Raw genomic sequence first — 14,411 nt, forward strand, 5'->3', positions numbered from 1 at the left:
TCCATATCTGGAATCGTACAAGAGGCACCTACACAGAACGTTTTCACATTGGGGTTTTCACATATTGTATTAGTGACACTGGGCTGAGGTGGAGAGGGAGTGCGGCAGAGGTACCGCGGCAGGAATATGGACAGAAGAAGCCTTGTTTTAGGGCACTCGGTTCTACAGAGGTCGTTGGTCTGTTTCGTAATTGGGTGTCTTTCAATTATTTCAGTGCTTTTAAAATATTTTGTCTGTAAGGTGATGTTATTTGTAAATCTAAAGGAAAACCTGTGTATCTAAAAATTAATCCATCTAGCTGGGCACAGTGGCTCACGCCTGTAATCCCAGCGCTTTGGGAGGCCAAGGCGTGTGGATCACCTGAGGTCAGGAGTTCAAGACCAGCCTAGTCAACATGGTGAAACCCCCATCTCTACTAAAAATACAAAAATTAGCTGGGCACGGTGACGTGTGTCTGTAATCCCAGCTACTCAGGAGGCTGAGGCAGGAGAATCGCTTGAGCTCACTGGGAGGTGGAGGTTGCAGTGAGCTGAGATTGTGCCACTGCACTCCAGCCTGAGTGACAGAGCTAGACTCCGTCTCAAAAAAAAAAAAAAAACAAAAAAAACTAATTTTCTCTTTCTTTTTACCTTTATACATGGGGTGAAAGTGACCCTCAATGTCTATTTCAGCTAATAAAAATTTATGATTTCCTATAATTTGACTTTCTTGAATCTACCATGGAGATAGTTTCTGATCCTAATAATTCACACCATCTAGAATTTTATGTTAAACATTAAAACTGCAAGAATGGTGATTATTAAGCCCACTTTTAACTTTCTCTTTCTACTCTGTTCATTTCACTTGGACTGTTTGTCCTTTCTGCCCCTCCAAAGGATTAGTTCAAATTAATGTCTCATTTTAAATACTCTGATGCACCCTGATTTTGTTGTTCTCCCAACATTGACTACTGCATTTACAGTCAAATGCTAAATTGTATGTTTTCTTTTCTTTTTTTTTGTATGACATTAATTTTCAAGTGCTTAACCTTACTTCTCAATTAGGCTGACAGCAAACTGGTGACCAAGATTCAGACCTTATTCTTCTGTTATATCCTCGTGATCCTGGGATCACAGGAAATGCTTTAAAAAGAATATGGTTAATTTGTACCATCTACACATTGATTTCTCCCATGTTCATGTCCTTAAAATATCATCATACTTGCCATCAAGTATGACTGTTACCTAAATGGTGCTGTTACCCAATGACCAAGAAGGGGTTATGTTTTCCACTTCTTCCCCTTTGTAAAATGGCAAAAAAGAAACCAAATAATAAAACCACTGAGATTAAAAGAGGAGAATGGGAGGTAAACAACTACTTCTGCACTAAAAGTATCCCTATGGCATTTTTTTTCTCACAATTAATCCTATTCCCAACGCTTTTCACTAAGGATAGTATTGTGTCATGGTTACTATACCCTGGGCTGACATTTAGTCAGGAGGCAACAGTTGAAACAGTTGTTTCCAGCTGGTATCCATTTTGACTCGGTCTCTATATTATACTACTTGTTAAATATTTTTATTATCTCCCCTCAGTAAAGCTAAGACTGGCAGATTCTAAATACACCCATTCATATGAACACAGAATATGAACTCCAGAATTTTTCCAAATGCTTGTTATGAAAGTGATGTTAAGAAGGATTTTGTGAAAAAACATTCGGTATCATTTGATTTTAAAGTTTGTAATTGGTTATGCTATACCTACTTGACTACCTCTAATACCTATTGGCTAAGGCACAGTGGCATGTGCGCCTGTAGTTCCAGCTATTCCGGAGGCCGAGGCAGGAGGATTGCCTGAAGCCAGGAGTTTGAGGCTTCGGTGCACTATGATCACACCTGTGAACAGCCACTGCACTCCAGCCTGGGCAGCATAGCAAGTCCCCATCTCTAAGTAACATTTAAAAATATGCCTCCATACAGGTATTCAGCTGCCATCCAGAGGGCTATGGAATCACTCCAAAGGCTTCAGTAGTGCTCTGACATCATTAATGACTCTCTTCTCTATCATCTTACATCTATATAGTCTTATAAAAACCCTACCAAATTGTTCCTGTGAAGAGTACAGTAGTTGGTGGCAGAAGCAGAATACCTTTCCTCTTAATTAACCATACATTCCTAAGTGTTAAAGTCGAAGAAAAATAAATTATTCAACACTGACATTTTATTTTCTGAAGTTTTATCATTTTTACAAAACAAAACAAAATGAAACAAAAAGCAGGTATCAAAATCAGCAAAGAGTTTATAGAATTTCTGCACCAGTTTGCACATAAGTCAGTGATTACAAAACTGGTGTCCAATGTAAATACTAATCACAAGCTGACTTCCTCCTTGGTCAGGTGGTTTGTTTTGGAACTACTGGATATTTATAACTTTTTATAAGCACCGGTCATTTTTTGAGAACTGATTTGGTTTGTCCAACAAAGTAAACCATTTTTTGCTGTGTGGCAGTTTCTTTTTAAAAAAAAAACACTGAGCTAAAACATAGAATGTGTATTTGTTTGGATCTGAACCAAATCTTCTGAGATCCCAATTACCCTGAAGAACACTGAAGACATTTATGGGGCATATTAAATAGTATCTTAAATACTAGTTGTATGCCTCATAATGTCTAAGGCAGCTATTATATTTCTAAAGAAAGTAGCATTTCATTCAGAGGCTGCCCAGAGTTTGAATTACACCATAGTTTTTCTTTCTTTCTGCAAATCATTCTGATTTACAGTTTTTTCCAAACAGAGCCATATTATTGGAACAAAAGTTTGATGTTCATGCCCAACAAGCTCTGATATTTGATGGATACATTTGTATAGAGCAAGACTTCTTGCTCTGAACCCTGGGTGACCACAAATAAACTGAGAGGCCATGATTACTGGATGCTGAGAGAAAGTAGCACACTTAAACCCACAGTACAGATAATCAGGAGGCAAGCAAAAACAAAGCTAGAACTCGGTAGTGGTATTCACCCACCACTTACTCCAAAAACATATTTTGCTTAAATAAGGGAAATATGGTCCAGTTTTGCAATGTTAATAGCTGCCAGTCTCTCATATCTTTTATAAATATCATTTCCCAACTAGCAGTGAGCGAGGAAACTGGCCTCAAAATTCTGACCAAATCTCTCAGTATTAGGTAAAAATAACACAAAACAAAACAAAAAAAACCAGCCAATAGGGGTTAAAAATTGCACAATTAAACTTGAATGTAAATTATACTATATACAGACTGGTATAAACATCACTGAAATGGTTTTGAAAGGATGAAACATTTATATTTTAACACAATTTCTTCTATATTATCCCAATTTTCATTAAAGGAAAACTGATATGTAATTTTCTTCTTTACAGATATGAAAAAGCAAGAAGGCAAAGCTGAGAGAAACAGATGCTACCCACAGGGCAGCGGTGGCATTTGGTTGTTTTGGTCTTTGTACCAGCAATTCCCACTCCCAAGGCAGATTTCCACTTCCTGCCAGACTACACGGTTTTTCTTGCAGTCAAGACACGAACAATGGACCCTACTCCTCCAGCAGCAAGTGCCTAAAAACAAACCAAGATGTAAATGTTGACAGAATCATAAAAGTTCAATTCTCATGTTAAGTAAAACATTTTTCTTACAGAAGGAATGGGCATGGCTATAGACCCTGAATTTATCATTTAACAAATAATAAATTCTTGAACACCAATTACGCACCAGGTACTACTGTTCTTGGCACTGGGGTTACAGTAATAAACAAAACCTTGAAAGTCCCTGCCCTCATGAGCTTACATTTTAGTGAGATACTTTTACATTCTAGTACATTAATTCTAAATAATGTTTTAAAAAATCTGCAGCGTAGTCTTCCTGCTCAAAACAGGTGGACATTCTACATCTCTCATTCTCACCACACAGTCAGGAGAAAATTCAAACTGGGATCAACCATCCCAACTTCCACTTCAATTAGTTAGCCTTTGTCAGATTTTTTTCTCCCAAAGAAAGAAGGTATTGTTTAATAGAACTTAGAAACTTTAACTCTGACTCTAATTTGAAAAACAGAGAGTAATGATCAAGTATTAGGAATCTGAGCTCTGGTTTCTTTCTGTTCAAAAATATTTATGGAATACCTTTGTATACTGAGTACTGTGCTAGATGCTGGGGATACAAAAGTGAATAAATACAGCATTTCCTGGTCTAGCACGAGAAGACAGACATATAAACAGATAATTTTAATCTAATGTATGAAATGAGAGTTGTGCTTCAGGTGCTATTAAAGCACCAGGGAGTGGTTTATACCCAGATTAACAGTACAGAGGAATGTTTCAGCTAAGGCTTCCTGGAGGAAATGGCACATTAAAAGAATGAGCGGGTGACAGGCTAACACCAGAGAATCATGAGCAAATGTATGGAGGTGTGAAACGATATGGTGCATTCAGGAAAAAGGCTGGCATTGCTATAGCCTGAGGGGAAGAATGACATGGAAGACGAAACCAGACTTGGGAACTCTGACTTTATCCTGCAGGTGACTGACAAGGGCAATTCTGATTTTAAAGAGATCATTCTGTTAGCTGGGTAGAGAACAGATTTGAGGGAGGCAAAATTGGTAGCTGGGAAACCAGTCAGGAAGCTATGGCAACAGACTGGGAGAGATGCTGTGAACAGCTGCATTAGATACATTTGAACAGATAGATTTCAGAAATACTTAGAAGATTGGTAAAAACTGGTGACTGACATTTGGAAGAAATGAAGACTTCACACATGCCTCAGTTTCCTCAGCTACAAAACAGGAATAATAGCAAGCATTTCCCTCTGTTTTCATGAGGATTAAATGAGTTAATATATATAAAGTCCTTGGAAGAGTATTTGGAATATAGTAAGTGCTTAATCAATGTTCACTGCAATCTTGAAGCTATACTAGAACTAGGCTGCTTGGTTTTAAAGCTGGCTCTTCATCTGTAAATTGAGGATGATAAAGATATTTATGTACTTCATAGGGTTGTTGTAAAGATTAAATTAAAACATTAATAGTATGGTGCCTGGCAACAGAAAGTGTTCCATGAATAGGGTGCCATATAAATTACTATCCAAACTGGTACATTTTAGAGTAAAAGGGGGAACTATTTATAGTTATGATGGGACAACAGGCATAAATTAGGGCTATCCTGGGAAAATTGTGAGAAATGGTTACCCTATCCATAAATGTTAGTTCTTTTTGATAGTGTATGAGGGATAAAGTGACTTGACCAAGGCTAAACAACAAGTTTTACTATGTACTTTTTTCTTATGTGTGTGTTTTCATTCAGATACACTTCAAACACTTAATATTTTTATGGCTGGTTCTATTTACATGTTATCCAGGTTTTTACCCAAAGCTCAAAATTCCTTGTACTCTTTTGACAGATGATGTACCAGCATCTACTTACATTGCAAAATATATGCATGAAAATAGAAAAAAAATGATTTAAGAATTCTTGATCCTCCAAACCCCTAATTCTTTAAAAAAAAGTTGTAAAATATCTAACACAAAATTTGCCATTTTAACCATCTTTAAGTGTAAAATCCATTGGCATTAATTACATTTACAATGTATTGTAGCCATCACCACTATCTGTTTCCCTAACTTCTTTGCCACTCCAAGCAGGAACTCTGTACCCATTAAGCACTAACTCCCTATTCTTTACTTTTCCTACTTCCTGGTAACCTCTAAGGACTTTCTGTCCCTTTGTGTTTGCCTATCTTAGATTATTTCATATAAGTAAAATTATAAAATATTCGTTCTTTTGTATTTGGCTCATTTCACTTGGTATGTTTTCAAGGTTTACTCATGTTATAGTATGTGTCAGAATGTCATTCCTTTTTATGGTTGAATCATATTCCATTGTATGTATGTACTACAATTTACCTGTTCATCTGTTGATGATCCTTGTGTTGTTTTCACCCTTTGGTCACTGTGAAAGAATTCTTGATTTATATTGCTTATTTTCTTTTACAAAGTTTTGATTTAATTCAGAGTTCAAGATTATGTTTAATTACTAATAATTATTGCTGAATAAACACAGTGTTGGAATCAGAATCTCTTAAGACCAAGGCTAGTAAACATAAGTATGAACTATCATTTTCATGCATTTTATTTGTAATAAAAAAATGTACAACCAAGTCAAAATGGTTATTTAGGTGAGAGAGGTTGTCACTGTCATTCCCTATTGTAAAAGAACCAGTTATGTAGATTTATAATTCATAATTTACCTTTTCATGCCATTGCAGTAACACAGCACTGCTATTGTCAGAGGGGCTCTCAAATCCTTTATAAATATACTTCATTAGGAGATCCACACCATTCTTGTCCAGAGATTGAACTGCCTTTTCAATATCATTAGCTTTAAAAGAGATGAGCACCTTCAAGACAATGCTGCCTGCCCGGTCCTGGTGGGTAAATAAACAACAGAACATTTAGACGTATCTGTATGAGGATGGTTTAGAATTTCAGAAAGGCCACACTAAGAAGGTGACATTTGAGTAAGGACCTGAAGGACGTGAAAGAGGAAGGCCTGGGATAACTGAGGAAAGTGTTTCAGACAGAGGAAAGAACATACTATTAGTGTGTGTTCAGTGTGTTCTAGGAATAGGAAAAAAAACCCAATGTGGTTGGAGTGCACTGGTGGGAAAAAAGCAGGTGAGCAAGTCAGAGGTTACAGAGGACAGATCGTGTAAGGCCTCCAGGCATTGTAAGGAGTTTGGCTTTTACTGAGAGAAATGAGAAGACATTGGAAGGTTTTAAGAGCAGTGCCATAATCTGACTCACATTTTAACAGGATCGCTTTGGCATCTATGTTACAGAGAATAAGCAGTGGGGGTAGGGGATAAGGTAGAAGCAGGGAGAGCAATTAGGAGGTAATTGCAGTAATACAGGCTGGATGTGGCGAGCACAGTAGCAGTGGAGGTGGTTAAAAACTAGACAGACTATTGACATAACTGAAGGCAGAGCCAAGAGGATTTGCTAACAGATCAATGTGATAATTTAACAATTTATTAAAACAACATTTAAATTTTATGTCTTGATCTTAAAAAAAAAATCCCAACAAAACAGCTGGGTGTGGTGGCTCACAGCTGTAATCCCAGCACATTGGGAGGCCGAGATGGGCAGATCAGCCTGGCCAAAATGGTAAAATCCCATCTCTGCTAAAAATACAGAAATTATCTGGGCATAGTGGCACGTGCCTGTGATTTCAGCTACTCGGGAGGCTGAGGCAGAAGGATCGCTTAAACCCGGGAGGCGGAGGGTGCAGTGAGCAGAGATTGCGCCATTGCACTCCAATCTGGGCAACAGAGTGAGACTCCGTCTCAAAAAAAAAAAAAAGAAATTCCCAACAAAACAAGGAAGCAGATTTGCAGTTCCACCTTGAATTATCCTTCAGAAGTAATTTTTTCTTAAAAACTTTCTTTTAAAATTTTAATAAACAAAGCTGTCTTAAAAGAAAATTGTAATTTACACGAATTGACTGTAGATACGAAATATAGTGATGTTCATTAATAATGATCTTTTTTCTTTAGCAAAAGCCTGCTTCAAAAGCAGTTATTTTCTTACCCATCCAGGCAAGCAAAGGGAACACTTAACTGACCTTTTCAACAATTTGTTTCTCCTTCCATTCAACACAAAGTGCTACCTCCAGCATTCCTACTGGTCAGGATTTCACACAAGGTTTCTACTACTTATTGTTATCTTTGGTTTAAAGACTATGCAATCACCAGATTTAGAAAAGTATCTTTGCATCCAGGGTAAAAAATGAAATTTCAACGACATTCTTTACAACTTCCGAAGCAATTTTTCCCTGATAAAAAATTATGTTATCTAGATAATTATTACGCATTTACCTAAGTTATTACTTACTACTATTCAATTGAGATTCTTGAAGCTCCTAGGATGCATGAATAGTTATGGACAATGAGGTTGATGCTATGGGCATCATTTTAAATAAATACCTAAATAGGTTAAGAACTACTAAAAGACTGCAGAGAATGTAAGTTGCACAACTATTCTGAAGGACATTTTGGCAATACTACATGTACCAAAAGCCTTAAAAAAGTGCGTTCTTTGATCCAGTAATTCACTGCTAGCAATTTATTCAAAGAGAACAATTAAAAATTTACCAAAAAATATTCATTTCAGTGGTTTACAATAGGAAAAGTCAGTCTAAATATATAACAAAAGATTAGTTATGTATACACTGCAGCTTATCCATATACAACTATTAAAAATGCTATAGAAATAAACTTATTGCGAAGGAAATCTCTTGTACATTGCATACAGCCGAAAAAGCAGGTTATAAAATTTCATTCTTAAAAAACAAGAGGGAACTCTAACAATATAGCAAGGCCCCAAAGTAGTAACTGTTATCTCTGGGTGGTGGGACCATAAATGACTACCTTTTTACCCTTCCCGTATGTCTGAGCTTTCTATAATAAATATTTAGTATCTGTACGTTTTTAAAAAATCTTTAAAAAGCAATTACAATCTGTTTATTTTTGTAAAGGTTTAACTTATTTTTCAAATCTTTGCTCAAATTCAGCCTGAGTGGTCTCTTCTAAAAACACACAAAAATGATTTCACTATCGTTTGAACTCACCGTGTCTTACCATGCAGCATTATCATAACTACATTACAGGGCTATTTTTTCACGTGAAATTTTTACCTATCAAACCACATTATAAACTCTTCTATGTCAAAGATAGCAAACAGTTAAAATACTGATTTTTTTTTTGCAACTGCAGAGGATTTTACTAAGAATAAGATATCAGCAGAGATTACTGTGTTGTAGTCTGCGACTCACCTTCACTGCCTGACTCTTGGTGTTGATAGGGGGGTTCTTCAGAGCTGCCTGTAGGGCAGCTGTCATGTTTCCTGTGATGGAAGTTAAGGGTGTAGCAGCAAAGCATGGCCCCCAGGAAAGTATTATAACCACTGGTTCTGAAGACTTGATTTACATATAAAAAGAAAATTACTGGTCACCATGTTCAATACTGGAAATTCAATGTGTTGGTTTCCAGGATGTTAATCAAAGGCAAGATATCAAAAGCAAAAGACAACATTAGACTTTCTTTTTAATAAAGCAAAGACTGTTTTACCCTTGGTTCTAACTATCAAATGAACACCTTGATAGTCTTTCATTTCCCAGTGAGATACATATGCAAACACTACCCAGAGTGGTGTTAAAGAAATCCTAAAATATATATCAGAATTATAAGTCCCCCAAATGAAATAACCTATTATCAACCAAAATGTGTCTTTTCCTGTGATTCTAATTGAAAAAATAAAGACCAAACTTTTACTATATTCTATATTAACTGAAATGCTGGTAGAACATGCTGGCAGATTAGCAATCTCAATGACACACATTAGCAGTCTCTCAATATAGATGAAAAGAGGCATCACAGAAGATGTAATAATTCATATGTCCCTTAGGTGGCACCTTAATTTTTTGCTTTAGATACTTTCTCTCATATTTCACAAAGGTTATTCAAACTGTGTTAGACCATACCTATTAAATTCAGACTCTCTTTGAAAGCACTAGTCAGTTAGCAAGCATGAGAAACAGAAGGCCAATCAGACTGTCAGAATGTACCAGACATTCCCCTAAAAGGAAAACCACAGAGTTCACTTGTTCCTCCATCTCTAGTACCCCACCACTAGGGCTGTCTTTCCTGGCTATACGTAAGGGTAAGAAAAGATACAAAATATCTTTGTATTTTAAGATGTACTGATCAAAAAGCGGATCCACTGATATGGATACAGCAGTACCATTTAAGAGTCACCATAAATTACCTAAAATACATTGGGGTTTCATAAAACACCATCTATCCATCACAAATAATGTTTTTAGGAAGCATGTTCACCATTTATCTTCCGAAGAAAAAGTTCTTACACACACAAAATCTCTGGTTGACAAGCTTATTTTCAAGGCTGCAGGGATTTCTAGAGAAGCATGCCTCATGTGATTAGCTCATTTTTTATGACCTCAAGCACTTATTTAAATAATGTAAAAGAGCAACAGCTAATTGTGAAAGTTGTGGCAATCAAAGGACTATCTATATATTGATAAACGTCGAATGCTGTATTTAGGTGCCTTTAAAAAAGGATACTGTTGCCATTAAATATTTTCACTCACATTTTCCCCATATAACAGGACATCGAGTCTTCCTTATGAATACACCCAATAATCAGAAATGCATAAAAAGCCAGTGTTTGAGATTTTCTAAAACTATAGCTTCGGTTTTTTGCAACATTTACATTTTTCTAAAAAAGATGTGATGAAAATGCGAAGCCAGTTATGAATATTCAAATAAGCAAAAACAGAAACCGGGAACTGACAGCCATATTTTAACCAAAACGGAATCAATTTTAGGATTACAAAAATGAGTCTGCTTTAAACAAATGTCTCATCTTCTATCTTATTCATTGGGGTTTATTTTAAATATTTCCAAGGATTCTCCATACGCATTTTCCGTCGTTTTTTCTATTGCCCTTTTCTTAGCAGGTAAAAGGCTCCAAGCTTCCTTCTAGGAGTTTTGTATTTTTTGTATTCATTCCCCTCCCCCGGTTAACAAATTCTGTGCAATGTGTATTTTGTCAAATGCCCCCCTCCTTTTTTTTTTTTTTTTAAAGGCCAATAGGCTGAAAGCATAGGGGATCTCAATTTTCGAACCGTACCATGTACCTCCTGCCCCCGGTAAGGAATAAACTGTCTTAATGCTAGCAATAACAAAAACACAACAAAAAACAAAACCACTAAGGAAAGACGCAGGTTCCCCACAATCAGAAATTTCTGGAGCTACTGTGACTTCAGGAAACAGAGTTCTACGAAGAAAAACTTAGGCGCTTGGCACCAGCCTTCCCCACCAGCCCGGGCCGCCTTCCCTAACGCCGCGAAGGCGCGGCCGGCGGGACCGGTTCCCGAGGCAGGCAGGCACTCGGGTGCAACCTGAGGAATCTGGGGGCGTGGAAGTAGCGCGGGGGAAGGCAGGCTTCCAAGAGTGGGACCCTCGCGTCTCCTGCCTACTGGGTAGGAAACGGGGGCTTCCTCCTGCCCTTTCAGAGCGGGAGACCCCAAAGAGACAGGTTAGCTGCAGGTAGAGAGGGCAGCTCCGCGCCGGTGCCCCGCGGATGCTTCAGGCTCCCGGGTCTCTGGACAAGGGCGAGCTGGGCTGGGCTAGGGTGGGGAGGGCGGCGAATGCAAGGATATTGCCGCAGGCAGGAGTCCACCTCGCCCTCGTCGGGCCCGGCCTGGCCGTCGCCCCCATCTTCTTCGTCCACGAACTTGTTCTCGTCATATTCATCCACGTCCACCTTCCGGAACCGGGCCGACGACACTGTGTTCTTCGACATCCCAATCCCTACTAGCGGCAAAGGCCTCTTCTTGGCGCTGCCTCTACCTCAGCCAGCCGAGCCCAGCAGCCCACTGCCCGGCGCCTGATTCACTTCCCTCTTCCGCTCTGGGGCGTCGCCGGCTGCCGTGGCTCGGACGGTTCTGGGCCTGCGCGCCAGCCCTGCTTCTTCCTCCTCAGGTTCACGCTCTCCTGGCGCCTCCCACGCCGCCCCCGCTCTTTCACAGGGAGCGCGCGCGGGGGAGAGAGCGCGCAGGACACAGCGCGCAGGCGCGGGCTCCCCGTAGGCAAGGGGCGGAACTGGACGAAGGAGGAGGGGGCGAGAGGGAGGGCCGAAACCTGGATCGCGGGCGGAGGTAAGAAACGATTGGTCGTCCGAGTGCATCACGTGATTCCCAGGGAGTTCCCATAGAAACGCTTTTCTGCGGTCCAGTCTAGGGGGTCTGAGGTTGTCGGTGATGGGCAGCAGTGGCAGGTAGCACTGACTTTTGCTGCAGCCGTCAACGACCTGTCATCCGGGTCCTGCGTAAGGTCCGACTGGCTGGGACTTGGATGTGGGTGGGATGGACTGGCTGCCGGACCGAGTGCCCTGCAGTTGGCAGGAGTATGAGGCGGAGTGATGCATACCGGGGCGCCCAGCATCGTTCTAATTGCCGGAGACGTTACCTCGGACTGTGCGCTGCTAGGGGCTGCGTTCCTGAGCGGGAAGCCCGTTTCCTGGGGTTGGAACTACCCTACTTGGCCAGCGGGAGGTCCCCAAGGACGGAGTCGAAAGGTCAAATCTTACCTGTCAGTGCTGTGTGACAGCATCGCGACGGGATCTGCAGAACCTTAACTCGGTATCAAGTCTACTGGGAGGGAGGGGAACTGTGTCCGGGCAGGCACTGTGGTCGGTTGGCAAAACTGGGGTGAATTTGTAGAATTTGGGAAAGGGTCATTGATATCTTAAAATAAGTGGTTGTTTGGAGCAAGAATGCTCAAAAGGGGTGAGGGTAGGTTAGGCTCTCTAGTGCTGGGGGAAAACAAAATGGGTAAGGGTTGGTGGAAACCAGACCTTTAAGATTTATATTATGATTTAAGATTTATATGATTCCATCTAGGCCAGATTTTTAAAAAATATTTGACATCCCCATTTCCGGAATGTAGGAGATAAAGGCACTAAGACGAAGGAAATGGTAGTTGTGCTGTATTACACTGAAGAACAAATATTTGCAGGATAAAATTAATTTGGACATTTGGCTGGACATTGCTCAGGTATGGGTCCAGTTTAGTTGGACCTCGAACAGAAGACTGGCTGTTGTCCTGTTGTGTGCCACAATCTTTGGTTTCCAGTGCTGTGTTGAAAAGAGCACTGGGCTTAGAATCAGAAAACTCAGGCTTAAGTCTTGACTCTTCCGCTCATAATGTTTGAACGAGACATGCCACTTAAAATTCTTTCTCAGATTCCTCATCACCGAAATGGAGCTAATAATGTGCACTTTACAAGATTGTTCTTAGGATTAAATATCACGAAAGTGTTTCCAAGATCTAAAATTCTACATGAATGTAAAATGCATGTTACTTGTACCGTTGGTTTTGGGACTAGTCTTATAAATTGCTTAATGATATATGGTGTTTTATCTTGTTCCTAGAAGAGATGGAAAGATTCTGAAGGGCAGAGACAATTTTTCTTTTGTATCTTCCTCCCATCTGACAAAAAACTAAGCATGCAGAAGGGACTCGATACGTGCTTGATGAATGAATGAAAAGTGAAAGACTGTACAGTTTGAGAATCATACTGAGAATAATAGAAGAGGAAGAGAGATCTCAAAATTAAACGTTTGTTGGATATATACGTGTAAATACATACATCCAGTCTTAAGTTCAAAAAATACATATATATGTGTGTGTGTATTTATCTATGCAGTATATTATATATAAATAGAGAGTGGGAGAGAGACCTCGAGAATGGAATACATCCCTTTTTCTTGGGAAGAAGCAATGTAGCATTTTTCTGTTCCCAATTAAACCACTCTTCTGTAAGTATATCATTTAGGTGATAGAAGTAACATTGCTTTAAATTAACATTCAAGCTATGAACATACACACTGGTAAAAATTATCATAGGACTGTCTTAAGACAGCAAAGGAAAATATTTTACCTGTTGGTAATATTTATTTTAAAAAGCCATGTACCGAAGTATGTAATCATTACGATGGTGAATGGCATTATGTAACTTAGAATAGAGATTTTACAATTGTTTTTCAGTTTCAGTCTTTGCTAACTTTAGTAGATGTTAAATCAGTATGCTTTAGCTGTTAAAGGTGATTGTACTTTTTCTTCTTTTAAATCAATATTTTTCTTTGAAGAGAAAATCGAACAATAGAGGCACTATTGAGAGCAAATGGAAACAGGGATAGATTCAAGAGCTGATACAGCTCTTCTCTTACATTTCTATTCTTTTGTGTTGCCTTATTTAGGAAATTTTTTATTTTCTTATTTGAGAACTATGAAAGAATCCCAGAGTAGAAATCAGCTTAAGGGAATAGTGAAAGGAATTTAAATAATCGATTGCTCAAGAGTATAATTTTTTTGATTGCTCAGAATTTTGCTCTATATGTTTAATGTGTTAAATGTAATTAATTGCCAGCCAAATAATGCTTATGGCATTTAAGATGTGAAAAATGTCTTTTCTAATGCAGTAAATGTTATTGTCTTACAATGATCTAAGTGCCTAGTACATAATAGGTACTCAACGTGTTTCTAGCCAATGATTTAAGGATCTGATAAGTAAATTTTGGACTAACATTCAGAGATTGAGTATTTTTTAATGGGCACATAAATTACTTCTCCACCTTATTAGCTAGTTATATCTTTATAAAGCTTTAGGGAAATTTTTGTGTGTATGTGGAGAAATCTGTCCTTAATTTTAATTAGAAAGCTCATTATTTCACTTCTTTGCAAATTCTAAATTTTTAATGTTAATCATGATACTTAATTCATCTTAGGTAATATTATTTTCCTTATTTTAATTTTTCAAATGAG

General features: G+C 38.6%; 2 protein-coding genes across 3 annotated transcripts in view; one reads left to right on the top strand and one right to left on the bottom strand.

Annotated features, from left to right (window-relative positions):
- Positions 1-2,181: 2,181 nt before the first annotated feature.
- ARPC5 (actin related protein 2/3 complex subunit 5) lies at positions 2,182-11,665 on the bottom strand. The gene is made up of 4 exons (XM_033198864.1): positions 11,246-11,665; positions 8,837-8,909; positions 6,255-6,431; positions 2,182-3,571 (listed from the first exon to the last, which is right to left on the bottom strand). The coding sequence occupies exons 1-4, from the start codon at positions 11,386-11,388 to the stop codon at positions 3,509-3,511; spliced, it is 456 nt and encodes a 151-aa protein (XP_033054755.1). The 5' UTR covers positions 11,389-11,665; the 3' UTR covers positions 2,182-3,508.
- A 132-nt stretch (positions 11,666-11,797) lies between these two features.
- RGL1 (ral guanine nucleotide dissociation stimulator like 1) overlaps positions 11,798-14,411 on the top strand; it is a 296,651-nt gene continuing 294,037 nt past the window's right edge. For both annotated transcript variants that reach the window (XM_033198856.1, XM_033198860.1), the window contains exon 1: positions 11,798-12,226. The gene's annotated coding sequence lies outside the window, so the exon portion shown is untranslated. The remainder of the gene's footprint in view (positions 12,227-14,411) is intronic.

This window comes from Trachypithecus francoisi, unplaced genomic scaffold (genome assembly GCF_009764315.1).
Source record: "Trachypithecus francoisi isolate TF-2019V2 unplaced genomic scaffold, Tfra_2.0 Lachesis_group5, whole genome shotgun sequence".
NCBI classification, from domain to species: domain Eukaryota; kingdom Metazoa; phylum Chordata; class Mammalia; order Primates; family Cercopithecidae; genus Trachypithecus; species Trachypithecus francoisi.